The sequence below is a fragment of the Mesoplodon bidens genome, assembly GCF_964165515.1.
Source record: "Mesoplodon bidens genome assembly, chromosome: 16".
NCBI lineage: Eukaryota > Metazoa > Chordata > Mammalia > Artiodactyla > Ziphiidae > Mesoplodon > Mesoplodon bidens.
The window spans coordinates 25,225,136-25,252,889 of record NC_138173.1 but is presented as its reverse complement, the minus strand read 5'-3'; the positions used below and the strand labels follow the sequence as shown (position 1 = coordinate 25,252,889).

At 38.8% G+C, this 27,754-nt stretch overlaps 1 protein-coding gene across 2 annotated transcripts in view; it reads right to left on the bottom strand.

Moving 5' to 3' along the window:
• The window catches only part of CHMP4C (charged multivesicular body protein 4C), a 28,175-nt gene extending 8,376 nt beyond the window's left edge, over positions 1-19,799 (bottom strand). Inside the window, exon 1 of one of the 2 annotated variants that reach the window (XM_081258402.1) lies at positions 19,510-19,799. In XM_081258402.1, the coding sequence (XP_081114528.1) occupies positions 19,510-19,699 (190 nt within the window). In that variant the 5' untranslated portion in view covers positions 19,700-19,799. The remainder of the gene's footprint in view (positions 1-19,509) is intronic. The other variant, XM_081258401.1, reaches the window with a different exon arrangement.
• Between the last annotated feature and the right edge of the window lie 7,955 nt (positions 19,800-27,754).

Here is a 27,754-nt window from a genome sequence, read left to right as displayed (position 1 = left end):
AATGATCTATGAATCAATATTACTTGATCTCCATTTAACCTTTGCCTCAAATTGCATTTTGTTTTCTATTAAATTAATATTTAATATAAAGTTAATATTTTTATATTAAAATTTATATTTTGTATATTAATATTAATGTTTAATATAGAATTAATCTTTCAGCTTTCTTTTTATTACAATTTGCCTGTAATAATTTTACATGGACCTCAATTTCAAAATTATTTTTAATTTGCTCTCTTTTGATATTGCCTATTACAGATAGCATATATTTGAGTGTTTAATGTGTGTGATTATTTTTAACCATTCAGATAGTCTCCCACTTTTAATGTAAGTTTTTAAGTTATTCTCACTTATTGTAATAACTGATATATCATCTAGTATGGTCTTTTTGCTATCATATTTATTGTGTTTTCTGTTTGTTATGATTTTTATTTTCTTTTTGCTTTCTTGTCTTTATATAGATTGATGAATTTTCATGTGTCCATTTTATTCCCCTTTAATTGTGGGATAGTTATATATACTAAATTATTCTAATGGATACACTTGTATTTAAAATATACACATATAATTAAACTTAATTTTTCTATCCATGTTGAATATAAATCAGAATCTATAATTAATCAGTATCTATAAAATGTATTGTCCCCAAACAAGATTGTCTTATCACCCCAAACCCCACAATAATTGATTGAAATAATCTCACTTTTATTAGTTCCAGATAACTACCAGTTTTTTAAATTATTCTTTCAATATTTAAGGAAACATTTCTTAAGTGCAGTAAGTTTCATAGATACAATTTCAACAGTTATTGACACTAAACTAACAGAGCTTGCTGGCTTATTTTCTTACTATTGCTTCTTGTATCCTACATTGTCATGAACCCAAGAGAAGAGAGATAATGTAGGAAATAGAATATGTTAAAAACAAAACTTGTATTAGTATCTTCAGGGAGATCAAGAGGCTATTGTGTTATAAGACAAGAATGGGCTTCCATAAAAATGAGCAACTAGAAAACAAGAAAAAATTCTTAGAAATTAAAAACATAACTAAAAAAATAAATTAAAATGTTGAAAAGTAGAATAAATATAACTGATGACTAAATTAGTGACCAGGAATATAAAGTTAAGGAATTCTCCCAGAACATAGAACGAAAAGAGAGATAAGTTAATATATTGGAGGACAGAGCCAAGGAATCCAACATCCGTCTTACAAGGATTTCAAAAGAGAAAGAATGTTTCAGGGGGAGTGTGGATAATAATACAAGAATAAATAATGATTTCAGAAGAAAATAGAAACAACGGTGGGGAAAGAAGTAATAAAGAAATTAAAGAATACGGTTTCCCTAAGCTGAAGGAAGACGATTCTTCAGAATAAAAATACTCACTGAACACTTAGATGGGAAAAGCAAAAAATAAAAGGCACATGCCTAGACCTATCCTAGTGAAATTTTGTAACTCCAAGGTAAAAAAATAGAAAATCTTAAATGCTTCCAGAGGAGAAACAAGCAAAGAGATTATCTACAAAGGAATGAGACTGATATTTTTATAAAATGTTTGAAATACTGGCTATCCAACAGCAATGGAATAGTGTCTTAAAATTTTTGAAACGTTTTGCAGCTAGAATTCTGTAAAAATCCAAACTATTATTTAAGTCTGAAACAAAATGAAGTCATTTTTAGACCTACAGGCATTTAGAGAATTTATAACTATGCACTGTTTCAAAAAAAAAAATACTTTTACTCCAGTAAATTTTTTTTAAAAAATCCAAGAAAGAACAATATAGGATACAAAAAGTAATAGTAAGAAAATAAGCCAGGGAACACTGTAGTTTAACAGTGTAAATAACTGTTGAAATCGTAGTTACATAAGAGTGTTTCTCCATGAGGTCTCTCTCTTGAAAGAGAAGGCTGCCCAGAGCTCTATAGAAGCAGGTGGGGCATGCCAACAGGCAGGCTTCCTTCCAAGGTAGGGAGGAAGCAGACAGGCTGGGGATTCTTACAGTTGCCAAAGAAAGGCTTTTTAGGTGTGGATCATTTTTCTATATTTCTCTCATGAGTGGTAACTTTCTTTCCCCGCCCCTTTCTGCCCACTGTGAAGGCCCAGGGTCACCTCGGTTCTGCTCTACTTCCCTCCCCAGGTGCAACACCACAATTTCTGTCCTTGCTGAATAGCACTAACACTTAATTTAAAGAACAGCTTTTATTTATTTATTTAATCTGTCCTTTAGGAGAGAACTAAAAAAATAATTTAAAAAACAACTGGCACAAAGGCCTTTCTACAATATCATACAATATCACTGTGGAGAGACTCTTCACGTGAATGACCAGAGCTGTGTGAGGGTTTTCTCCTGAATGCAGGAATATGACCAGCTGACCTTCTGTGCTATCACTCTGCCTGGAGATCCACACCCACTATGATATTTATTACATTGGATTATAATTTTTGTAAAATGTATTCTACTCCATTTCCCCTACACTAATTATAAGCCCTGTGTGGAAAGATACAGAATCCTATTCATCTGTTTCCCCAGCACCTGGCCCAGTTCCTGGCACATGGCCAACAAAATACTGTACATAACAAAAACCGATGTTTACTGAGCATTTGCTAGATGCCAAACTGGTGTTAAGTGTTTTATGTGCATTATGTGATTTATATCATTAACTCTCACAAAAAAAAATTACAAGAGTAAATACTATTATTGGTCTATTTTAGAGAAGATAAGATGAATGAATAAATTTGATAATTTTGTGCACCATGACAGCATGGGATAATGGAAAGAGTATGGCCTTCAAAGTCAGAGTGTGAAATTTTCTTCCATGACTTAATAGACGTATATTCTTGGATAAGTCACTTTTCTTCTTGGATAAGTCATTTTCCTTCTCTGAGCTTCAGTTTGCTGTTCTGGAAGAGAGGACATAATCCCCAAGAGGCAGGGTGATTGTTCTAAGAACTAGTGATAATTTATGGAAACCACCTTATAAAGTACCTGTACACAGTAGAGACTGAGCAACTAGATATTATTTCTATTAATAATAGTGATTTATATAACAGTCATTCATTAATGAGATTGCATGTCTTATTTCTGAGACCTCCGAGCAACAAGTTACCTGTTTTTTCACCCTAACTCACCATAACAGGAACATAATATTACAAAACAGCTCTGCATTTCAATGGTACAGTACATAATACTATACAGCAGAGTATCCTAAGAAGCTAAACTCCAAATACATATCCCCACCCAACATACTCAGAGGTGGAAGGTTCAAAGTCTGTCTCTTTCCTATCTCGTCAGGCTGGTTCAGTGTCCGTACTTATTTGGAACCTAACTATACCCATTGACCCAAAAGTATTTTCTTTTTTGAGAATTTTTAAAACTTTTCATTAAAAAAAATGCCACGCTTCCTAGTAACAATTAATTTTAGATTACTTTCTGTAAATTGAAAAATACAATTTGGTATAAAAGATGGGGCTTTGGAGTCACTAGCATTGCATTTTAATCTTACCTCTACCAATTAAAAACTTTGTGTAATAACCTTGGAATGTGACCTTAACTCTCCTTAAATGATGCTCCCTCAGTTGAACAATAATAATAAGAATAAAAATAACACCTAGAAGATGACAATAGAACATTGTACCCTGGAGTCAGGTTTCCTTTCAAATCTAGGCTCCATCTACCCACTGCTACGTGGCCTTACATAGCTGCTTATTGGAAAATGTGAATATAACTCATGCAGTTGTTAAAGATTAAATGAAATAACATATGTAAAGAAATTAGCCTGGCATATAGTGAGTGATTACTAAATATTACAAATCTTCATCATTACCATCATCTTCTTCACAAGATTTCAGAACTATGTTTTGGGAGCCACATGATATAATGCCCAACCTTGTCAATATTTTTTATTAATAACAATAAGTTCTGGAAATTTCCTGGCAGTCTAATGGTTAGGACTCTGTGCTCTCACTGCCAAAGGCCCAGGTTCAATCCCTGGTCGAGGAACTAAGATCCCACAAGCTGCACGGCACAGCTGACATAATAATAACAAGTTCTGGTTTGGACACAATTTTGAATGCCTATATTAACATATGGTTTCTGCCCCTCAAAATAGTTGGGAGAAATTTAAAAATTCACCAAGATGTGAGATCTCAACTTACACTATAATGTCCATACCGCAAACTACCCATTGGCCTGAATCAGAGACCTAAACTCTGAAGGAGGAAGCAGGTAATGAAAGTAAGGGAAGGAGCTGCTTGTAAATTTTGGAGATTAATCCTTTGTCAGTTGCTTCATTTGCAAATATTTTCTCCCATTCTGAGGGTTGTCTTTGGGTCTTGTTTATGGTTTCCTTTGTTGTGCAAAAGCTTTTAAGTTTCATTAGGTCCCATTTCTTTATTTTTGCTTTTATTGCCATTTCTCTAGGAGATGGGTCAAAAAGGATCTTGCTGTGATTTATGTCATAGAGTGTTCTGCCTAAGTTTTCCTCGAAGAGTGTGATAGTATCTGGCCTTACATTTAGGTCTTTAATGCATTTTGAGTTTATTTTTGTGTATGGTGTTAGGGAGTATTCTAATTTCATACTTTTACATGTACCTGTCCAGTTTTCCCAGCACCACTTAATGAAGAGGCTGTCTTTTCTCCACTGTATATTCTTGCCTCCTTTATCAAAGATAAGGTGACCATAGGTGCGTGGGTATATCTCTGGGCTTTCTATCCTGTTCCATTGATCTATATTTGTGTTTTTGTGCCAGTACCATACTGTCTTGATTACTGTAGCTTTGTAGTATAGTCTGACATCAGGGAGCCTGATTCCTCCAGCTCCATTTTTCGTTCTCAAGATTGCTTTGGCTACTCGGGGTCTTTTGTGTTTCCATACAAATTGTGAAATTTTTTGTTCTCATTCTGTGAAAAATGCCAGTGGAAGTTTGATGGGGATTGCATTAAATCTGTAGATTGCTTTGGGTAGTAGAGTCATTTTCACAATGTTGATTCTTCCAATCCAAGAACATGGTATATCTCTCCATCTATTTGTATCATCTTTAATATCTTTCCTCAGTGTCTTATAATTTTCTGCATACAGGTCTTTTGTCTCCTTAGGTAAGTTTATTCCTAGATATTTTATTCTTTTTGTTGCAATGGTAAATGGGAGTGTTTTCTTAATTTCACTTTCAGATTTTTCATCATTAGTGTATAGGAATGCCAGAGATTTCTGTGCATTAATTTTGTATCCTGCTACTTTACCTAATTCATTGATTAGCTCTAGTAGTTTTGTGGTAGCATCTTTACAAGCAGCTCATGAAGCTCAATATCAAAAAAACAAACAACCCAATCCAAAAATGGGCAGAAGACCTAAAGAGACATTTCTCCAAAGAAGATATACAGATTGCCAACAAACACATGAAAGAATGCTCAATATCATTATTCATTAGAGAAATGCAAATCAAAATTACAATGAGATATCATCTCACACCGGTCAGAATGGTCATCATCAAAAAATCTAAACACAATAAATGCTGGAGAGGGTGTGGAGGAAAGGGAACACTCTTGCACTGCTGGTGGGAATGTAAATTGATACAGCCACTATGGAGAACAGTATGGAGGTTCCTTAAGAAACTCAAAATACAACTACCATACGACCCAGCAATCCCACTACTGGGCATATACCTTGAGAAAACCATAATTCAAAAAGAGCCATGTACCAAAATGTTCATTGCAGCTCTATTTACAATAGCCAGGACATGGAAGCAACCTAAGTGTCCATCAACAGATGAATGGATAAAGAAGATGTGGCACATATATACAATGGAGTGTTACTCAGCCATAAAAAGAAACGAGATTGAGTTATTTGTAGTGAGGTGGATGGACCTAGAGTCTGTCATACAGAGTGAAGTAAGTCAGAAAGAGAAAAACAAATACCGTATGCTAACACATATATATGGCATCTAAGAAAGAAAAAAAAAAGGTCATGAAGAACCTAGGGGTAAGACGGGAATAAAAACACAGACCTACTAGAGAATGGACTTGAGGATATGGGGAGGGGGAAGGGTAAGCTGTGACAAAGTGAGAGAGTGGCATGGACATATATACACTACCAAACGTAAAATAGATAGCTAGAGGGAAGCAGCCACATAGCACAGGGAGATCAGCTCGGTTCTTTGTGGCCACCTAGAGGGGTGGGATAGGGAGGGTGGAAGGGAGGGAGACTCAAGAGGGAAGAGATATGGGAACATATGTATATGTATAACTGATTCACTTTGTTATAAAGCAGAAACTAACACACCATTGTAAAACAATTATACTCCAATAAAGAAGTTAAAAAAAAAAAGAAAGAAAGAAAGTGAAGGAGAGAGAGAGAGGTTAAGGGAAAAGGCCTTCTTTGTTTTCACACCTGTGAGAAAGAGATAGAGGAATATTCCTCTATTATAACAATAAAAAATAGTGCAAGAGTGACAATAAATGGCCATGGACACTGGCTCCAGTATCAAAGAGCCAACAGGAAGAAGTGGGAACTCCAGAGACAGGGAGAGATTAAGCCTGATCTATGGAAGCAACACCACTGGGCTCCAGTCCTTGGCTGCCATGCAGATTGCATGCCCAGCCTTCCACACGATCAAAAGAAGCAAGAGATCTGGATTTGCATCCCAAATCCTTCAAATTTAAAAGCTGGGCTACATTTTTCAAAAAAACATTGTGTGAGTAAAACAGATTATTTCTGTATGGCTGAATCTGGCCCCGGGACACCTGACACTTCTTGTGGCTTCTATCTGGCACAGTATGTTTCTCCCAAACACTAAGACCAGAGGCTTCTGTTCCAAAGAGTCAAGAGGTGTATGTGAGGAGTATCCCTGTGAGCTGTTTCTCATGTGAAATGATGATGCCATGTGCCCACCATGAGATGGACAAGCTTTAACTTTGTTTTCTATAACCAATTTAGGAAAGAAACAGTTGTATTTTTTTCAAAGACATTCGACAAATGTTGCAAATATAGCATCACTCCTGATTTATCAAAGAAAGACACTTTTCGAGGCGTGTAATATAACCTATGTAGAATGTGCAATTCAATCTGCCAAGCTCCTACATGTGCCTTTAGGCAGCTGATGAAACCTGGAAAACATTCTTTCTAAAACAAAGGAATCTACTGTATTCTTTTGTGGGGGAGAAACTTCCAGGGGTTTTGTCTCTTTGTATAGCAGTGATGTTCCTTCAGCGACGGAGCTGCAGAACAATGTCCGGTATGTACTGCTGCCAAGGGATACACGAAGAGCCCTTACTATACAGCCCATTGATAAATGGGACTGAAATGTAAGAATTACCCACTTGAACCAAAATTCAACTAGCCCTCTGCAACTTTACCACATTGCCAGAGGAGGAAGGCTTTCAGTCATCTATGAAAAATAACTTCGAATATCAGAAAAGAGTTGCAGTTTCATTGCTTAGGTAATGTATAGGGCATCTTGATTGGAAAGGTCAACCTGTTATTCTTTGCTTGTTCAAGGTGTATAAATCCATGCATTGTTCATCTATTAGTTGTCAAAAAAAGGAAGAACATTTTAGGAACTATCATATCTAGTGGCTACAAACAAACCTATCTGTGAAATATGAAACTGAATTACGACAGCTCTACTTTCTCCCAGGAATGGGTGATTTCTAGAGAAGGCCTAAAAAGATGAAGCTTGGAAGACTTAATCCCAGAGAGTGCTTAAGTGACATGCCACTCATAATTGGTTATGTCCTCTTTTGCTTTTAACTGGGAAGTCTCATAATAGTGTTGTTTTATTTAAGAAACTTGAACGTAAGCCCTGTTCTTACTCACATACAACTCACTTCATTAATCAAACAATAGTTCTATTTATGGCAACTCATTATAGTTCTCGAAAAACACAATCTGAGTAAGCATCACCATGAGCATTCCATAAGTGGAATAAAAACAAAATGTTTCTGTTCAAAGTCACAGGTTAGATTGGAGACAGCTGGGGAAATATTAGAAAAATCTAACATTCATTTATTTGTCCAGGGCCAACCCATTATGAATTTTCCCCAGGCTTTGTCATTTTTAAAAAAATATCCTTCATCCATTCATTTCAGTCACTCCACAGGTATGCACTGGAGATCCACCACATGCTTGGCACTGCAGGGGCAAAGAAATAAGGCTACAATCTCAGAGGAGGCAAAATATAAAATGGGCATTCAATCACTTATTCATCATTCAACAAGCATTTATTAAGCACCTACCATCTTACAGGATGGATACCATGGATATCTCCATGGATACCAACTTGTATAAGGTACATCCTTCACTTCAAGTAGCATAGGAGACATTGAGGAAAATAATAAGAGACATGTACAAGGCACAATGGATGCACAGAGGAATGTACACACTACACTCTCTCTGGAGGGTAAGGGAAGACCTCAAAGGGAAGGTAATGAAACCAGGGTGACTGTCTACACAGATGTTCAAACACACTGCCCAGTAAGAAGCATGAATGATGAAACATATTACTTCTAGCCCCTGACCCTCTCCCCTGCTGCCAATCTCTTTACTAAATGATGTAAAGTTTCTGGCTGAGAAACCAGAGCAAATCACACTAGTTTGCCACACTAGCTGGAACTTATAAGTAAGATCACACTTTCAGAGGTCTGGCCAATATTAAATGTCATTAAAAAGGGTAAATAGCAAGCTAAAAGAAGATTAGACCACAGAAATGATGTAGTGGATTATACAATGGCAAAGCAGATGCTTGAGAAAACAGTAAAAAAGGAATGAGATTGGAGAAAGTAAACAAGAGATATTCTGAGGAAAGGGCATTTGGAAGAGGAATATTGCCGTAAGTAATCCAGTAACGTTGTACTGAATTTTGTGTTAAAAAAAAAGAGTGACTGATTAATATTATAAAGTGTAAAGGACTACAAAGAGGTGGCCTTAGCCATCTGCAGAAAGATAGAAAGAGACAAGGGAAATGGAAGTTATTGTCCAACAGAAATGATGTTCCTCTCCGCATCCTAAAAAGCTCACACTTACTTTTGAAGATAAGGCAGTTCTTACTGCCAGGATGTCACCCAAGAGATTAATAGAGGAGATAAATCTGAGAGGGGAAGGTCATGACCTAAAAGGGCTATTAGACTTCAGTTGCCAAAAAAGGAAGAAATGCTTGCATAAAAGACTCATTTTATATTTTTTCCTTTTTTTAAAATTAAAAAAAATTTTATTGGAGTATAGCTGCTTTAGACTGCTGTGTCAATTTCTGCTGTACAGCAAAGTGAATCATCCATACATGTACATATATCCCCCCTTTTTGGATTTTCTTCCCATTTAAGTCACCACAGAACACTGAGTATAGTTCTCTGTGTTATACAGTAGGTTCTCAATAGTTATCTATTTTACACATAGTAGTGTGTATATGTCAATCCCAATCTCCCATTTCATCCCACCCACCCTCATTTCCCCCTCAGTATCCATACGTTTGTTCTCTATGTCTGTGTCTCTATTTCTGTTTTGTAAATAAGATCACCTATACCATTTTTCTAGATTCCACATATATGCGTTAATATACGATATTTGTTTTTCTCTTTCTGACTTACTTCACTCTATAAAAAAGACTCATTTTAAATATCCACCGAAATTCCTATTTTTCATAATGAATTGCTTCCAAGATCAATTTCTAGGCAAGTAAAATTAACTTGTTATTGGAACACTATACCAATGTATTAATTAAAATCTACTTGACATTCTTTGTAAAGACCCAGTTAAGTGACAAGGCAGAATATATAACCAATTGAATGAATAAGTTTTCTACTTGCTACTAGTATTATTAGTACCCTCACAAATTGGTAACTTTTATGGGCCTGCTATTGCCTAGAATATAGAGGAAAAAGTATGAACATGAAACCAGCAAATATTAAATCGAAAAACTCAGTAAACAGCTGATTATGCTTCATTCTACAGGGTAGACATAGGTACCTATGGATATAATTTTGTATGCTGCGTGTGTACCTTTGTGTATATCTGTATATATGAATATGTGTATATGCATGTGTTTATATGTGCATGTGTGTATACGTATATATGTATCTATATATGTATATATGTGTTATGTGTATATGTGTGTGTGTGTGTAATGTGGCTCTATTTCCTACTTGTAAATAAGTATTCCTTGTTCATATGATGCACCAATAGTTCCAACTACTGTGCCCACGGCTTGTAGGTGCTCCTGAGAACCAACACACTTTACACCTAGAGCCCCCATTAGCTCCCACTGCTTATGATTCTATGATTATTCCCCAGAGATCCTATGACCAACAAAGCTGGAGGAATAAAAAAAAAAATCTGGAGGAATACATAATTCTTATCCTCAAAGCAAGGTGACTATTACTAACTTAAATTCTTGAAGAAAGGTTTACTTTGACATTGGTGATGAACTCTATGTACTATTCTTTAGTTTTTCAAATGTAAGTGAGAGAAAAACACTCAACAAATATAATAGTTTACGTAAATATAGTTTACATGAATAAAAGTTGTCAAACTGCTCAAAAAATGATAAAACATAGGTTCTTGTGTATATGACCTTTGAAATATGTGTAAATTGGCTTAACATAATCATAACTATTTTTTCTTGCTTCAGTCAACACAGTAGAAGTTCTGAGTTAGGATAATATCTTTGTTCAAACTCCAAGGTTACACTGACTTTCATTTTACATGAATGAAATATACAAAAAGAATGGTCATATAAATAGCACTGCTCACTGAGAAAGGCCTGTTGAACAATGTTCCTGCTACAGCAAAGAAGACACACCCATTATGACTGTGCAGCATATAGCGCTCTGTGAAAGAACCAAAAAGATTCACCAGAAATTCATGTTCAAATAGAGAATGAAATGTCCAAAATGCTTGTCAAATGTTTGGTCGCACAATTTTATTTCTCTAACATCATATGTAAGCCAAATATAAAAATGTAAACTTTATTAATTTAAGCTCACTGGTTGACATTCAATTTTAAGTTTTTAAATAACTTCTAATACAAGGATTCCCAAATTTTAACAGAGAATAATCAACTTTTCCTTTCCTATACTTTTAAAATCACCACTCCTCCTTGCTTGCCTTTTTGGGTTTGTTTTGTTTGAGGGTAACAATTACACTGTTGGTATTTAAGTCACTAGACTGCTAGATTGAGAAGAGGTGCTGGAGGCTGCACAGAGCAGATGATGGGCAGGGCTTTAGCTCTTCCCCATTCTCTCACTGGAAATTCCCGCAAGATAGAAATATTTGAGAAAAGGGCTTAGCAGTGGGCTGAGAGAGCCACTGGTCCAGGTTTAAGAGCTCTTACTGCTTTAAAGTATGACCATATAAACTTCCTACTAAGTCCTAAATATTTCCAATAAGTAATTATCTATTAATACCACTTGTTTGAGGTAAGTAATTAAAATCTCTGGTACAAGAAAGTCAGTTACTCAGGAAATGGCTTACTATTTGCTTTATATTTATTCCAGACTCTTGTGGGTTTTTTTTCTTCACCTTCTGCAAATTTTTGAGCAATTGCGCATTTGTTAGAACTTCTATAAAATTATAGTCAGAAAAAGTAGGAGAAACTAAAATTACTGGTATATGCTATAAGTTCTGGCTATAGTTTGCTAAAGCAGAGGATTGAGAGTGTAGTTTTAAAAAATAAAACCTCGATATTATCTATATACTTTAAGTGATTGTGATAATTTTGTCCCTTAAGAGCACAAATAGATTCACGTGTACTTAAGCATATTACAAAAATTGAATAACAAAATAAATTATTCATGCCCTTTCCAAAACTGACCCCCAAAGCAAAGCATCATAAACTTTAAAACTCAGAATCAGATGTCTTGCCTTATAGGCATAGGTTAGAGTATTATGTGTTTTGAGTTGTTTTTTATTTTGTTATCTTGAAAATAAAATCTGATCTGAAATAAATAGCCCTAAATACTGAGAAACATACTAGTAATACTAAGTACATCTCAGGACAGTTCACAGTAATCTCCTGTTGTAGTTTCTTGAAACTGCATAAATCATATGATTTTGACATAATCATGGTGTTAGTAGTAACTCTTCTACCTTATTCTATTTGATTGTGGCTGATTCAATAAACTACAAAATAGCATAAATCAAGGAAAATTATATTTTTGCTGAATGTAAATATTTCCCAAAATATGGTGCTCTATTCTAGCTTTGTGGAATTTAAATGAAGAATAATAACAAATGAATGTTCCAATATCTATACTATTGCTTCAAATTCATGAAGGAAAAGAATAAACTAGACGTAAAGTTATATAACACAAGAAACAGTCCCAATTACCATCATAGAAGAAGCTATGGGTTAGCCAAAAAGTTTGCTCAGGTTTTTCCATGCCCAAATGAACTTTTTGGCCAACCCAACATGATAGGTCAGCAAACTGTCAAAATTTGTACCACAGATACTTGAAAGAATGATTCTAGAACAGATATACTCTATACTCTAGCTTCTGAGGAAGTAGAAAAGAAGCCAGTGGTAACTAGAAGCCAATACGAGTTCACAAGGTGAAAATTTAGTTCAAAAACTAATCTCATGGGCTTCTTTTCTTTGGGTTACTGGATGATGACCAAAGAAAAAATATGGACCACCCACTGGCCTTCTAACCTTATACATACCAAAATCACCCAGAAAGCTATGAGTACCAGAATTCTAAACCTTATCCCAGATCTCTTGAAACAGAATCTCCTGCTGTGGCATCTTAAAAAGCTTTCCAGGTGAATCTGATGAAGTTAACACACTACCAGTTCATTAAACCAACATTGTGAACCAGAGGTGTGTGAATATAGTTTGGTTTTAGGAATGTAATTCGCAAGGTATACTGAGGCATTGTTAGGGAAAAGAGAAAAAAAACTTAGAGAAATAAGATGGTGTGGGCTAGAGATAGAGGTCGGGTGTATTCATAGCTAGATGAATAATTGAACTCACTGAGTGCTGAGGTGTCAAACCGGTAACCATGCCTTAGCTGAATCTTACATGAAACATCATTGCTATCATGCAGAGGTGATCCTGGAATGAAGTCTCTATTGGTGTGTCATGAGCTTCTTTCCTTGGTTCTGTCTTATTCAATACATTTTAATACTTGGACAACAACAAAAAAGGAAGCTGAATAAATTTGTGACTCATTCAGCCAAAAGAAATGGCTCATATATAAGCTAATGAAATTGGAATTTTAAAATCTTAATTTTAAGGCAACTGAAAATAAGGTGATATTGAATAGAAATACATGTAAAACACGGAATGCAAGTTTAAAATATTGATTTTTAAAAGGAGGGGAAGGGTAAATCTGGCTGGGATTTTTAATTCTTTCCAAGTCCAGTTGTAGATCCTTGCCAGGGCTCAGAGGGGAGTGGGAGGTATTAAGAAAGTGAGGAGTTTTAAAATTACAGTTTAAGTGAATAGGGCTCCCAGGACTGGTCCAGACATTTTAGGTCCCCCCCACCAGGGGGTAAAGCCTGACGGGAGCTCCCGAGGTGAGGGAGGAAATTGAGGGTGGAGGTTGAGGGAGGGTCGCATTTCTATTGATATGTCTTTTCCAGAAGAGAAATGGGCAGTTGACTTGAGAATAAGATCCAGGTATTGGATGCCCCAGGAATAAAATTCTTTTCCCTGGCCCCAGAATACACAGAGTGTGGTACAACAATTGGATTATCAGAGACAAACAGAACACCATTGTGATGCCTGGTTGTAATTTGAATACTGGGGGACTCTGGGACCCTGCACAACGATTGTGGAGTCATAGTGCCCTATACACTTCCCTAAAGAAAACTAATTCCGGTGCATCAGATGACTTGTCAGAAGCTCTGGGAGTGTTTCTTCGCAATTAACACAGCGGGAGGTTTATTTCTCATCCGGGTATCTGAGTGATGCCAGAAGAGAGGAGAAACAAGAGAACAGAATGGGTGAGGAAGAAAGGAGAGCAGAGATAGTGCCTCCCAGTTCAACAGCCCATTAAATAATACATACAGGTTCTCAAATTGCATCAGAACCATTGAGTTACTTGTCCAAAGTTCAGGTTTCTGAACTCTACACTCAACCCTAAATTAGAATTTTTAGGGGCGTCCTTCTGAGTATACATTTTAACCAGCATCCTCCAGGGCTTCTGATGCAGCTGATCTGAGGCCCACATTTTGAGAAATTCTATTAGGAAAAGAGGTCGCCAGGTAAGGGATATCTCCCAGGGGAACTTCCATCTGGGTCCTGCAGTCTGTGCCTGTCTCCTATTACCTGAGCCATGCTTTTGCCCTCCCTAGTTTGGCACTCAACCAGCTGATACCGATGTGGCTCTCTTTACCCAGTTCTTCTGGTCCCCGGTGTCTGAGATTGCAGACTTCAGCTCTGTGACAACTATCATAAAAAGCCCAAAGAGATTCCAGCATTGAGCTAAAACTAGTGGGACTGTGCCCATATCCTGACTCCAAGGAAGCCCCAAACTGCATCATGACTCTGAAAACAAATTCATCCTTGCCCCCAAACACCTCAGGGCTCAAAAGTGAGCCAGCCATGCACACAAGACTCTCTGCCTTGAGGTCTCATTTCACCAAACAGACACCTGGCAAAGACGTTGAATGACCTCAGCTCCGCATTGTCACTGGAATCCTGTGAAATGAAACTGAGGAGGGATTTTGGTCAAATTCACTTCCTCACTGTCTCAACCTCTCACCTCTGTAAGTCCACTTCCCAACAGCCTGAGGCCTAGTGATAACTCCAGCCTGGATCCACCCCTTTTCACGTAGTTACATACTTGGATTTCTTGTTCTGCCTGGGAAAAGGTAAGCAACAGGGCCACCGCAGGGTGAGGGGAGAGAGCAGAGTGGTACCAAGGGGGAGGATGTCAAGGGGCACTCACTCCCAGGGCCTCACTCACCTCACCCTGACTGACCTGCCCTGGTGAGCAAACCTCAGCACGGGAAGGGGTAACTGAGGAAGTGACAGAGATGGGGGTTGCAGAACAGGTGATTCAGGCAAGTGACTGCTGTCCTCAACTATGGGAAAGGTCTTCACATGACAGATGGAGTAGATTTATTCTGTGTTATTCCAGAAGACAAATTTGAGCCAGTATGTGGATCTTACTAGGAAACTGATGTCAGCTTTAAAAAAAAAAAAATGCTATGTTATCGCAAAGGGTGATATATATAAAGTGCTGAATGGAGGGCCTTACACAGTAATGTCCTTAATCATCGCACCTTTGAGGATCAGCTTTATCACCACCATTATGCAGATGAAGAGACTGAGACTCAGGCCAAGTAAAAGGTCTAAAGTCACACCGTTTCTAAGTGGCAGTACAGGGCCAGGAATCAAACCCAGGGCTATCTGCTTTGAAGCCCAGGCTCTTGACTACAACACCAAGTTACTTTCCACCAGATAGTTACACATTGACGAAAACTGAACAGGGATATTACACTTAAGCAAATCCCTGTGACCATCTCTTAATGATTTTATTTAAAAAAAAAATAAACTCATAAGGGAGGTTAGTACAGTGACCTCTAAGGTGTTCCACCAGCTAGTGAGGCAGAACGGAGTTGCAATGTACTAAAATGTTGATACCTTCAGGCCTCCAGCCTGGGGTGTCCAGAGTCCTCGAGCTGCTGGTCCTTGTTTATCCCAGTGACACATACAAATATTATCGGTGCCCATGGGTGCCATGATATGAAAAGAGTTAGGAAGCACTGCAAGACTAAGAGACCTTGTATTTCTACCCCACTAACATTACCATGGATTTAGTTTTCTCATCCTTGACCCTGGCTACAGGGCAGAATCACCTGGGGGCACCTTTAAAAAATATTGATGCCCAAACCCCACCCCAGCCAATTATATTAGAATCTATGAGGGCAGGATCCTGTAGGCATCAAGGTGACTTTCATATACAGTCAGGACTGAAAACTGCTCTAGATGACAGTGCTTAGCAAAAATAGGAAAAATAATTAAGTGTCATATAAGAAAATCTGCTTTTCCACAAAGCAGATTAGTAGCTTATATAAAGCAGGAGTTCTAGGGCTTCCCTGGTGCTCAGTGGTTCAGAGTCCACCTGCCGATGCAGGGGACGTGGGTTCGTACCCCGGTCCGGGAGGATCCCACATGCCGCGGAGTGGCTGGGCCCTTGAGCCATGGATGCTGAGCCTGAGCGTCCGGAGCCTGTGCTCTGCAACGGGAGAGGCCACAACAGTGAGAGGCCAGCGTACCTCTCCCGGCCAAAAAAAAGCAGGAGTTCTATCATAGTAATCTGAATAAACTGCACTAAAGAATGTCTGCTCTTCTCAAGTTTTTAACCAAATTATAGATCTTGCTTCAATTGTTCCTCTTTTAGATCAACAGAGCCTTGATATCATGGCTGTTGCAAAACCAGTTTGGTGGTGCCCACTCAGGCTCTTTTTGGTAGATTATAGTAACTGCCAAAGAGCTTTGAAGTAAGAATTAGCTACCACTGCACAGCCTTGCTACAAGTTGCAATGAAAGCAAGTTTCAGACTCAGATCTGCAGATACACTTATTAAACAAACATACATTGGGCAAGCAGGCAAAAAAATAGTTTCTCAACCTGTTTATGAGCTCAGTGAAGTCCCAGCTCTATGTCCTCTGAGTCTAATACCCCTTATACGAAAGGCTCACTGAACACAGACAACAACCTTTCCTGGCAGGGTGCTGTGCTCTGTGGGAGTTCAGACATCCACCTGAACCAAGGACTGGAGACTACACTGATCTGATCAAGCCCCGGGTACCATCCTAATGCTATTAGTTATACACCTACTACATTCTTAACGCCTGTTCTTACGTGGAGAGCAAGGAAGTATCTCTAAACTATCTCAGCCAAACCACATGTTTAGAATACCCACAATTTCACCAGTGAGATCCCATTTCTAACATTCATTATGCTAATGTGAGTTACTCATTTTACCAATAAAATCCATTTTTGACATTGAGAATGCTAACTGTCAAAACTTCTGTTATAGAGAAGTAGATCATGGAAGAATTTGTACTGGCTGGGAGTATGGCCCTTTCTGATATGGTACTAGCTGGCCACTCAACTAGTATTCTTGACAGCATGTTAGCTGACTAACCACCTCTAGAAGTAAAACTTTAACTGCACATACATATGTCACTCTGATTAACAGGTAAATTATGGCCATTCTGACACTGACGTTGTGTAGCACAAGACTCATTTAGTACTAAGTATATTTGGCCCTATTATGTGTGTGAAAATATTTCTTGGGGGCTAGTGGAAAACAGTAACCATATGTATATGAAGTTATTTGGTTTATTTGGAAGATGCTGATACTGACAGTGTTTCGAACGCATGGTCTGCGATTGGATTCTTTCCATAGTTTAGATTACAGATGGCCTCATGCTAACCAGACTCTTCCTACTTCCAGGGACACTGTAGAATCAGGCTTGGGCTAACTCCAATGAAGTTCCCATGGATAAATGATGAAAAATAAATAGCTTTTCTGAAACCAATGGATTATTTGCACTTGATACATCTCTAGCTACTCTGATTTAAGGAAGTTAGATTGATGTTCCTGATTACTGTTGCCTTTATTTTATTTTTGTTTTTGGTGTCTTTATAAAGTCTACTTGTAGACACTTTATTTAGTGCATTGCCAACTCAAGAACGTTATATTATTTTACATTCTTTTCTTCTGAAAGCAAATCTATATTTCTACCACTTCATAGAAACAGACGTTTCATTTTTCAGATTTTTTTAAGCCAGTATTTACTGAGCAACCACTGTAGAGAAAGCTACATACAGATCCAAGTGGATAACAAATCGAAAAAAAACAAAAAAAAACTTTGACAGAGTACCTTGATGGCTACTCTAAGCAAATGTCAGAGTACCCATCAAGCTGAAGAGGAAGGGCCCAGGAACAGAACAACAAATGGCTTTTTAGCAAGTCATATTGGCATAGTCTCTCTGTAGAAATTGCCATTTAATAACACCCCAAAATATTTCAGACACGAAGTAAAAATAGAAACCAGCACTTAACTCTAAAACAGCCTATAATGTGGACAAGAGATGCAAGAGCAGAAGAAAATGAAACTTGGCCTTTTCGTTGTTGGTAGTAAATGGGCACAAATGTCATTTTTATGGAAAGAGCAGGATTTTCAAGGTCAAGTCCAGGAGACATGATTCCTTTCCTGTGTTAAACAATGGCAGGGTCATTTAGGGCAAACTAAATCTTCCCAAGGCTTCATTACGACTCAAGACGCCCAACTTGAGGATGCAAGTTCAGGGTTTGGTGGTGAGCAGAGTCCTAAATTGCCACTTCTATTTCTGGGTCTGTCACTGAACTTGTGTTACAAGAGCAAATCACTTCAACTTCTTGCTGGGTTTTTATATGTGCCACGGGTAGTGTTTAGATCTATTGTTTATAGAGAGAGCCATACACTGAAGAAACCAATCAACTCTGGCAAAGAACAAAGGGTTCAAGGTTCAAGAGGATCACCAAGAATCATTACTGACTTAAAGTCCTTTCCGCATGGCAAAAGCCAGTGATAGAATTAATATTTCATTCTCCGACATTACTTTTTTGGTATAATAGCTCAACTGCACAACAGCCAACTAAAGTCTTCAACAGCTGAGGAAAAGGGAAACCAGAACATACTGGAATATACTTCAATGGAGATTTACAAGCAAGTTGAAATGTGTGATTTCAAAATACAAACACACGGCAGAAAAGTTGATATTTAGCATTGGAGTCAGCAGGACTGGACCAGGATGAGACAAGCCAGGAGCAAAATTTAAGGGGGCACCCAAAAAGGCAATAATCAAGATAAATAATATTTCAATGCAATATTTTTGAAATTCAAAATTAACGCAAAAAAAATCCACGATGAACAAAACATCACATTTCAGAACGAATTTGAAACAAAGAAGGGCTGTGCAGAACACATAAGGGTCAGCTGCAACAGAAAATAATCAATAATACCAGTTCTGTTTTTATTTTATTTTTATTTATTTATTTATTCCGGTACGCGGGCCTCTCACTGTTGTGGCCTCTCCCGTTGCGGAGCACAGGCTCCGGACGCGCAGGCTCAGCGGCCATGGCTCACGGGCCCAGCCGCTCCATGGCATGTGGGATCTTCCCGGACCGGGGCACGAACCCGTGTCCCCTGCATCGGCAGGCGGACTCTCAACCACTGCGCCACCAGGGAAGCCCTGTTTTTATTTTAAATATTGATATTTTGTTCATTATGGATGTTTTTGTATCAACTTTGAGTTTTTAAAATATTGCATAAAAATATTGCTCATCTTGATTACGGACATTTGTGATGCCTCCTTACATTTTGCCCTCTAGGATTGTGCTTTGCTCAGCTCTCTCTAACTCTGGGCCCCTGGGGGGTCATTACCAGTTTCTAGAAAGGCCATGGGAACACACCTGGTGGCCTGGGGGACAGGTGCTGTGGGCCAGACCGGACTGTCCCCAAGGAAACGGCTGGAGGTAGGAGGGGAAGAGTTCACGCCTGGGGCCAGACCCCGAGCCTACCTCGTTTATTCTGCGTGCCGTGCTTCTTGGCCAGGCTGAGCTCTCTCTGGATTCGATTTTCCAGGTACTCTTGTTTCTTGCTCAGCATCTCTTCTGTCTCCCGAAGTCGAACCAGGGCTTCCTGGGAGCTGGGAGCAGCTCGGCTCTTGGAAGAGCCTCCCCCTTTAAAGAACTTGCCCAACTTGCTCATGGTTGTGGAGTTGAAGGGTGAGAGCGGTTCCGGGAGCGTCCCAGGGCTCCCCGGGGCCGCTCCTGGGGAACAGGTGAGCGCGATCGGGCTCGGGTCTCGGAGGCCCAGACCCGGGAAGGCGGCGATCCTGGGAATCAACACGTCGTCGGGCTTGCCCAGGTGACACCCGCTCCTGGGCATTTCCTGGCCGCCGGCTGGGCCCCGCCCCGTGGCGCGGCAGGGGCGGGGAGGGCACCGGAGTCGGACGTGGCCGCCTGGCGCCACCCGGCCCCCCGGGAGTTCAGGCGGAGAAAAGAGTTGAAAAGAGCGACCGGATTGCAGCCGAGTTGCTGTTTTATCTACGCTGGGCATGCACCCGGGGGTGAAGGACTAGTTTGTGCATGTCTCAGAGAAAAGCAAACCACTCTTCCAAGGGTCTTGGGCGGGGCATGAAAGCCTGTGTATAATAAGTGCGCTTTGCTGCTCTGGATGAACAAGATGCATAATTCCACATGTGTTTTTGTTTTTGATCGTGTGTGAGCACAGTGTCAGGTCTCTGTCCTTGTGAATAAGAATATCCAGGCGCGTTCATCTAGGTGTGCATGGTGTGGGTAGGAGTGTGGCAGGCAGCGGCTTGCAGGACATTTGTCTGCCACTGTGATGCAGGTGTGTGGGCAAGTAGCTCATTCTCAGAACGGCTGGTCCGACTGGGCTTGTTGCCACAGGTGTAGAATCTGGGCAGGTTGATGTGTGCCTGGCTGCCAGTTGGCATGGGTGGATTCCAGATCATCCTTACATGGCTTGAGGTGATGAAAGACGGTGGTCATCTCTTTCCCTAATGTGAGGACTTCTGAGTGTGTTGATGGCTGCATTCAGTTCTGTAACTAGGCATCTGAAGCTTTCAGTATGATTGCTAGTGCACCAAAGCCTTTAATGGGGTGCCTGTGTTTGGATCTATGTCAAATACCTTTATAGAGACACCTAAGTAACAAAAAGGAGACAATGTCTTAGAGAAAAACAGCATTATTTTGTTCATTCTCACTATCTCAGTCCCATCTATTAGAGCTGCAAGCAAAGAGTTTGGTTAAGATAAAAGGACCATAATAAGTAATGATTATGGATGATGCAATTCAACTGAAAACCTGTACAGAGCATGCTGCAAAGAAGTGGAATATGGGATTGAGTCTATGTTCTAGTTTTCCAGGGCTAGGATGTACTCCACATAATACAGCCCAATTTGAGCCACATTACCCACCGTCATCAGAACCTATTTGTGATCATTAGCTAACTAACCACTGATTGTTAAAGGGGGAAAAAGCATCCATTACTATGACAGATACAGCTTGCTACTCAAGATCAATAACCCAATTTTGTCTGCCATGATATTAACCCAGAAGCATCAGGTTGATGCTTTCTACCATTTTATCCAACATTGGTAGAGCTAGTGACAAAGAGATTGAATATTTTTATAGGAGGCTTACTGGTCTATATCTTACACACACAGACATGGGAACTTATCATTTCCCAATGACTACAGCCAGCCACCCCTTACCATTTCCTGCCTGGCCATCCAAAGCACTTATGGCCTGTAACACATATTTTGCTCTAATCTTGTACACTATAATAAGGCTTATATTTTGTTATTCTCTAAATATTTCATGAATCTGTTTTGGAACTTATTTTCATGCTTAGATTCAAAACCCATTGAGAGTGGAGAAGTAGCACATATTCTGCTGGTCAGTTTAACCAACATTTACTGAGAGTATTCTATACATAAGGTTCTGGGAATGCAAGTGTAGTCTGCCCTCTAGGAGCTTACCTTCTAGTGATAGTAGTAACAGGTGCCATATTTTGAGCACCTATTATATGGCAAGCACACTACATGCATTATTAATAATCCCTACATCAACCACACAAGATAGGTATTGCTGTTTCTCTTTGACAGATGAAGAACCCATGGCTCAACTGGTAACTTAGCCAAGTTCACACAGGCAGTCAAAGTGTAAGAGATCTTTCTGTTTTAAAGCTTCTGGTTTTTCTACTGTTTACATGACCTTTCCCTCCTGTGTAGTTTGGTCCAGAGGAGAAACTCATAAAGTATTTATTTCATTAAATAACATGTGGGGGTAAAGAGGCTGGTATGAGGCATCAGCTTTAAGGGATCCTACAAGCATTACTGAATTCATGGAGGAGTATGTTTAAATAAGAACCTGTCCAGTATAGAAAAACATTCCCTCTGGTTCACTAACCACTATTTTTTTGTTGAGAGAACATTGAACAAGTGGAACAAAGGGACTGATATTTATAATGAGGAGTTGCTTGACCATCCATCTATCCATGTTTTCATCCAACAGCTCTTTATGGAGCATCTCTCTGTTCCAGGCATTTTGCTAGATGTTGGGGAGGTGATTAAAAACAAGATAAGAACATTTTACAGTTTAGGAGAGAAGACGGGAGCTAAGCAAATTATCTCACAAATAATGGACTTTATAAGTTAAAGTTCTAATAGGTGCTATGGAGAACTTAGCCATACAGAGACATGTAAGAACAAGTCGTAGAGAAAGCTGATCTTGCCCTAGGGGTCAAAAATGGTGGCTTGAAAAAGTGACATTTAAGCTGGAATTTGAATGATGAATAGAGGGTACCTAGGTATAGAGAAGGGAAATTGGTATTCCAGGATAAATAATCATTCATTCATTCATTTATTCATTCATTATGATTTTTTTCCTGAATGCATACTATATACCCAGCACAGTTCTAGATGCTAGAGATTCAGCAGTGAGGAAAGAGAAACTAAAATCCATGCATTTTTTTGGAGGTTACTTTCTAGTTAGGGAATGACAGACAAGTAATTAAGAAAGTAATGTACTATATGGAAAAAATAAAGCAGGTAGTGTTAGAGAATGAACATTTTAGACAGTGTGTGCAAAACTTTCAAGTCTGAAGTATTAGGGTTTGAAAGAAGACCAGGGTATCTGGAGACAGAAGAGCAGAGTTCTGTGAGGTTGTCTTTAAAAGTAGGCTGAGTCCGGATCACATAGGGGCCACACGATGTACTAAGGATCTTGTAGAGCAAATGAAAATCAATAAGAAATTAGAACAAAGGAGTTAATAATTAATTTATAATTCAATGGAAAAATCTGTTCTACTCAATTTGATGTGTAGCACTTTCAAAAACACATGTGGTGTGCAAAGCAAGCTACCTTTGAATTAAAAATCATTCCCTTCCATTAATATATAATCTCAATAGGGAAAAGATAATACTTGCAAACAAGCACACCATCCAAATATATATTAGTGTTTAATCCAGCAGTGGGATATAGAGAATAAATGTTTAAATCAATGATAGAAGCTGGAAATAACACATTAATCTTCATTCAATACTCATCTTACAAATGTGGTTTCACAAAGAGTTCTCAGTATCTAGTGTATTTTTCATTTTCTAATCTCAATTGATCTCAGTTAATAAGGAAGCTGTTGTTCAAAAGAATGATCTTGTTCAGGATGATTTACCATGGTTAAGATGGCAAAAGAAATTGGAAATTTAAAGATCTGTTAAAAAGACGTAGATGTCAGGCTAATTGATACATTTTGGTTACCCCTTGAAATTACATCCATTTTTAGAATGCCAGATGAACTCTCCAAAGAAGAATAATTACCCTTTAAACATACTGCAGAATCATCATCAAATAGGTATTTATTAAACAGCTCAACAAGCATGTACACATTCTTTCCATCAGCAGTTTTTTTGTTTGTTTCTTAGAACCAAATATTCATTGTATATAACACTCAATCACAATAATGAATACAAAAATAGCCATTATGGAAAACAATAATTTTTCAAAAATAAAAGTTTTATTGCCCTAATTCATAATGAAGGTCTCTGGTACCTGTGACTGAGTTTTACCTGCATAGCTCTTTATCCATGTTTTCTCATATCTCTGTCCATCCCTGATTAGAAAGAAATTAAAGAATTTAAGGGTTATCAGATTTGGCTGTAAAGTGTTTTCTACACCAGTCATTTAATGTATATAAAAGGAGATGTAACCCATTTACCTCAACACCATCCTTATTGCATAGCCTTCCCAAAGTTGATTCTTAACGTCTTCATTTACCTCCAGAACTTCATTATGCCCAAGTGCACTCAGGTGAGATTTTGTACCTAATGGAGGAACATATAAATTGTCTCCAGTCCAGCTCCTTCCCCTCTCAGGTGATAACTGTATCCTTCCTTTCACCCAAGCCCAAAACCTTGGAGTCATCCCTGACACCTCTCTTCCCTCACCCCACATCCAATCCATCAGCAAGCCCCACGTACAAAAACCTGGACACTCGCCACCACCAACCCTGCTAACATGCTGCTCTGAGCCACTCTTAATCTCTCAGTTAAATACTGCAGTAGACTTCTGAATGACCTCCCTATGATCACCTTGACCTTGCTGCTGTCTCCCTACACAGCTGCCAGAGTGAGCGTGGCTCAGAACCTTCCATTGACTTCCCACCTCACTCCAATAAAAAGCCAAGGTCTTCACAAACATCTTCAAGCTCTGACATGAAGTGCTGCCAACCACACCCTCACTTCACCAGTACCTCCCTGTCCACACATCCTACTGTAACTGAAAATGGGGTCTGGCTACTCTCCCCTCAAAAGCCAATAAAGAGGCAAGGTTGGTTTGCCCTATTTTGGATGCTGGCAACCGGGCGGAGGGCGGACTCCTGTCCAAAGGCCAACTTCCCCCCACTGACAATCAGTGGGTAAGAGCTTCTATAGGTGAAGGGAGGGGGCTACATGCAGAACAGCACAGTCAGCTCTGACAGTCATTTTGAAATTGGTCATCAGGGGTCTGACCAGTGTCATCTTGTTTTAAGTACAGTTAATCTTCAGTTGCAGGGTTGGTTTGTTTCCATTTCTTGAAGGCAGTTCTCGGAATTGTGGCAGCTGATCTCATGGACACAGTCTGGTCATCATGTAGTTAACATCTCCACCTGATGAGGGTTTCAATATCTGTAAGATAGCTCAAAGGATAGGGCTCAGAATATTATGTATAGCCCTGAGGAGGAACTAAAAGTCCTTGAATTTGCTTAATGACTAAACTATTATTATTTGGTCTCCTTTGACTGTTTTCCTTTGTTTCTGTATTTTCTCACTTCTCTGATTAAACTTATTCTTTGGCTAAAGTTTTTTCCACAGACAAAAGGCAGGCAGAGGACATGGGGAGCAAGGACCGTAGGGTCCTGTTCTGTTTCACTACCATTCCCCCTAGTCCACTCTGCTCCAGCCACACTGGTCTTCCCACTCCAGCTGGAATGCAGCAGGCACACTCTCACTGAAGAGACTTTGCACTGGCTACTCTGCCCAGAAACCAGACATCCATTTTGTTCACTCCTTCACTTTTTTTAGGACTTTATTTAAGTATCACTTTCTCACCCGACTCTGTTTAAAATTGCAACCCTCTCCCCTCACCCTCCTACTCCTACAGAACCCTTATTCCCTTTCCCAACTTTATTTTTCTTCATAGCATTTACCACCATCTATCATGTGCTATCTTGGTCTTGTTATTCTGTCTATGTTTCTTGCCCCTCCCCACTAGAATGCTCCCCATGAGAAATGAGATTTTTATTTATTTTACTCACCATTATATTCCCAGTTCCTAGGACAGACCCTGGCACATCGTAGGCACTCTATCAATATTTGTTGAATAAATGAATGAATAAATGAAGAAATACAACATAAGTGATAAAATATTCAAATGACGGTATAAAATACGAAAATATTTGGAAATGCATTTCTTAGATCTAGTCATCTTTGTCATGATTCTGATACAGAAGAGACACCTGTACTTCTAAGTTTTAAGTCTGAAACCAGTATGCAAGTGTTTTCACAAAATCTCTGGCTGTCTTACCGGGGCAAAGGAAAAAACTTTGGACAGATGTTGCACCCAGCACTTTAGAAGGAAGTAATCACTTTCTCATATTAAAAATGTACTCCCTATGGGCTTCCCTGGTGGCGCAGTGGTTGAGAGTCCGCCTGCCAATGCAGGGGACACGGGTTTGTGCCCTGGTCTGGGAAGATCCCACATGCCGTGGAGCGGCTAGGCCCGTGAGCCATGGCTACTTAGCCTGAGTGTGCGGAGCCTGTGCTCCACAACGGGAGAGGCCACAACAGTGAGAAGCCCACGTACGGAAAAAAAAAAAAAAAATGTACTCTATAGAAATGAATTCATATTTTAAAATATTTGATTCCTTTTCATTGGTGAGAATTTCAAGGAGCCGTGCTAATAGTAGCTATTATTGCACATCCAAAAAACTTTTATAGTTAATTAATTATATGTGAATACCCAATTTGTCCCAAAACACAGTTGAAGACATCATTTCAAAATAATTTTATGTATGTTTATCAGTACAACTAAAATTACTTTTCTAAAGAATAATTACCTATGAAAACTCCTTCTGAGACAAACCGTTGTGAAAAAAAGATGATGCTTTCCAAAACGCAGACATGTAATGCACAAACATACACACACAGATGCACACATTGGCTGTTATAATAATAGTGGTGATGGTAGTTTTGATGATGGGTTTTTCTTTGTTCACACCCTTCCTCAACTCTACTGATTAAGCCCTAAGCATTATAAAGGCTCTGAGTTTCACATAACACTGTTTTTTGTTCTTCACACTTCTGTTGCCTTCCTTTAAATGTGCCCTAGATTGCCTCTTTCACACTTGAAGTGTGGTACTCAGAACCAAGCACAGTATCCCAGGTGTTTTTGACCAGTCAAGCAGAGTGAAACCAGCTACCACATTCATGTTCCTTGTTCTGAAGATTCTATTTTTATTAATACTGATTAAGATTATAAAGCTTTTGGTGCAGCTGAATGTCAATGTAGACTTGTTCATTCATTGATTCAGTGGACAGATATTTTTTGAGGACTTACCATGTGTCAAGCACTGAACAATTCTAGGAAATATAAGAATGTATATTGGGGTAGGTAGAATAATTCCCCCCTCAAAGTTGTCCACATCCTAAACCCTGAAACCTGTAACTATGTCACCTTATATGGTCAAAGGGACTTTGCAAGTGTTAGTAGTTAAGGAGCTTGAGATGGGGAGAGTATCCTGATATATCCAGGAGGGTCCAATGTAATCACAAGTGTCCTTAACAGAGGAAGGGCATAAGGGTCAGAGTAAGAGAAGGGAGAAGTGGAGAAGGAAAGGAAAAGAGAGATATTTGAGGAGGACACATTGCTGGCCTTGAAGAAGGAGGAAGGGATCATAAGCTAAGGAATGCAAGCAGCCTTTAGAAGCTGGAAAAAATAATTGGAGAATTAGATTCTTCCCAAGATCCTGCAGAAGGAACACAGCCATGTCAACACATTGATTTAAGACTTCTGACCTCCAGTACTATAAGATAATAAATTTGTGTTGTTTTAAGCCACTAAATTTGTGGTAATTTGTTAGAGCAACAATAGGAAACCAGCACATTTAACAAAGGAGCTGATCTGATCTGGGGCAGGTCCTAGAATCTCCTGAGAGCCAAAGATGAGGAGGATAAAACCAAGTAAGTTTGGGAAAAAGAGACAGCGTCCCAGACTAAGAGACTAGTCCATGAGGTTGAGGAGGAGGATAGCTGTAATTACAATCATTTAAGAGGTCAGTGGGGAGAAGGAGCTTAGTTTTAGATGCTGGAGACAGGGAGGCAGGAGGTGAGTAATTTTTTTATAAGCCATTCAATGAAATGGGGATAATAATGGCATATATCATAAAGTGTTGTGAAGATTAAATGTTTAAGTGCCTGGTACCTAATAAAATAATCAAGAAATTTTAGCTGTTATTGTTAAGTTTGAATTTAGAATATTCAAGATTTGATTTCGAATATGGTATGCAAGATAAATTGATATTCAGGGTTATAACAAATCTACAGAAAAGTACATAAACATATAGAGACAGGTTAACAAAGAGTTATACAGTGAATATCTATATAACCACAACCCAGGCCCCTGTGCTCATAGAGCTTACAGTTTAGAGGGAGAGACAGACATTAATCAAATAATCATACAAACAAGTAGAAAATCGAGT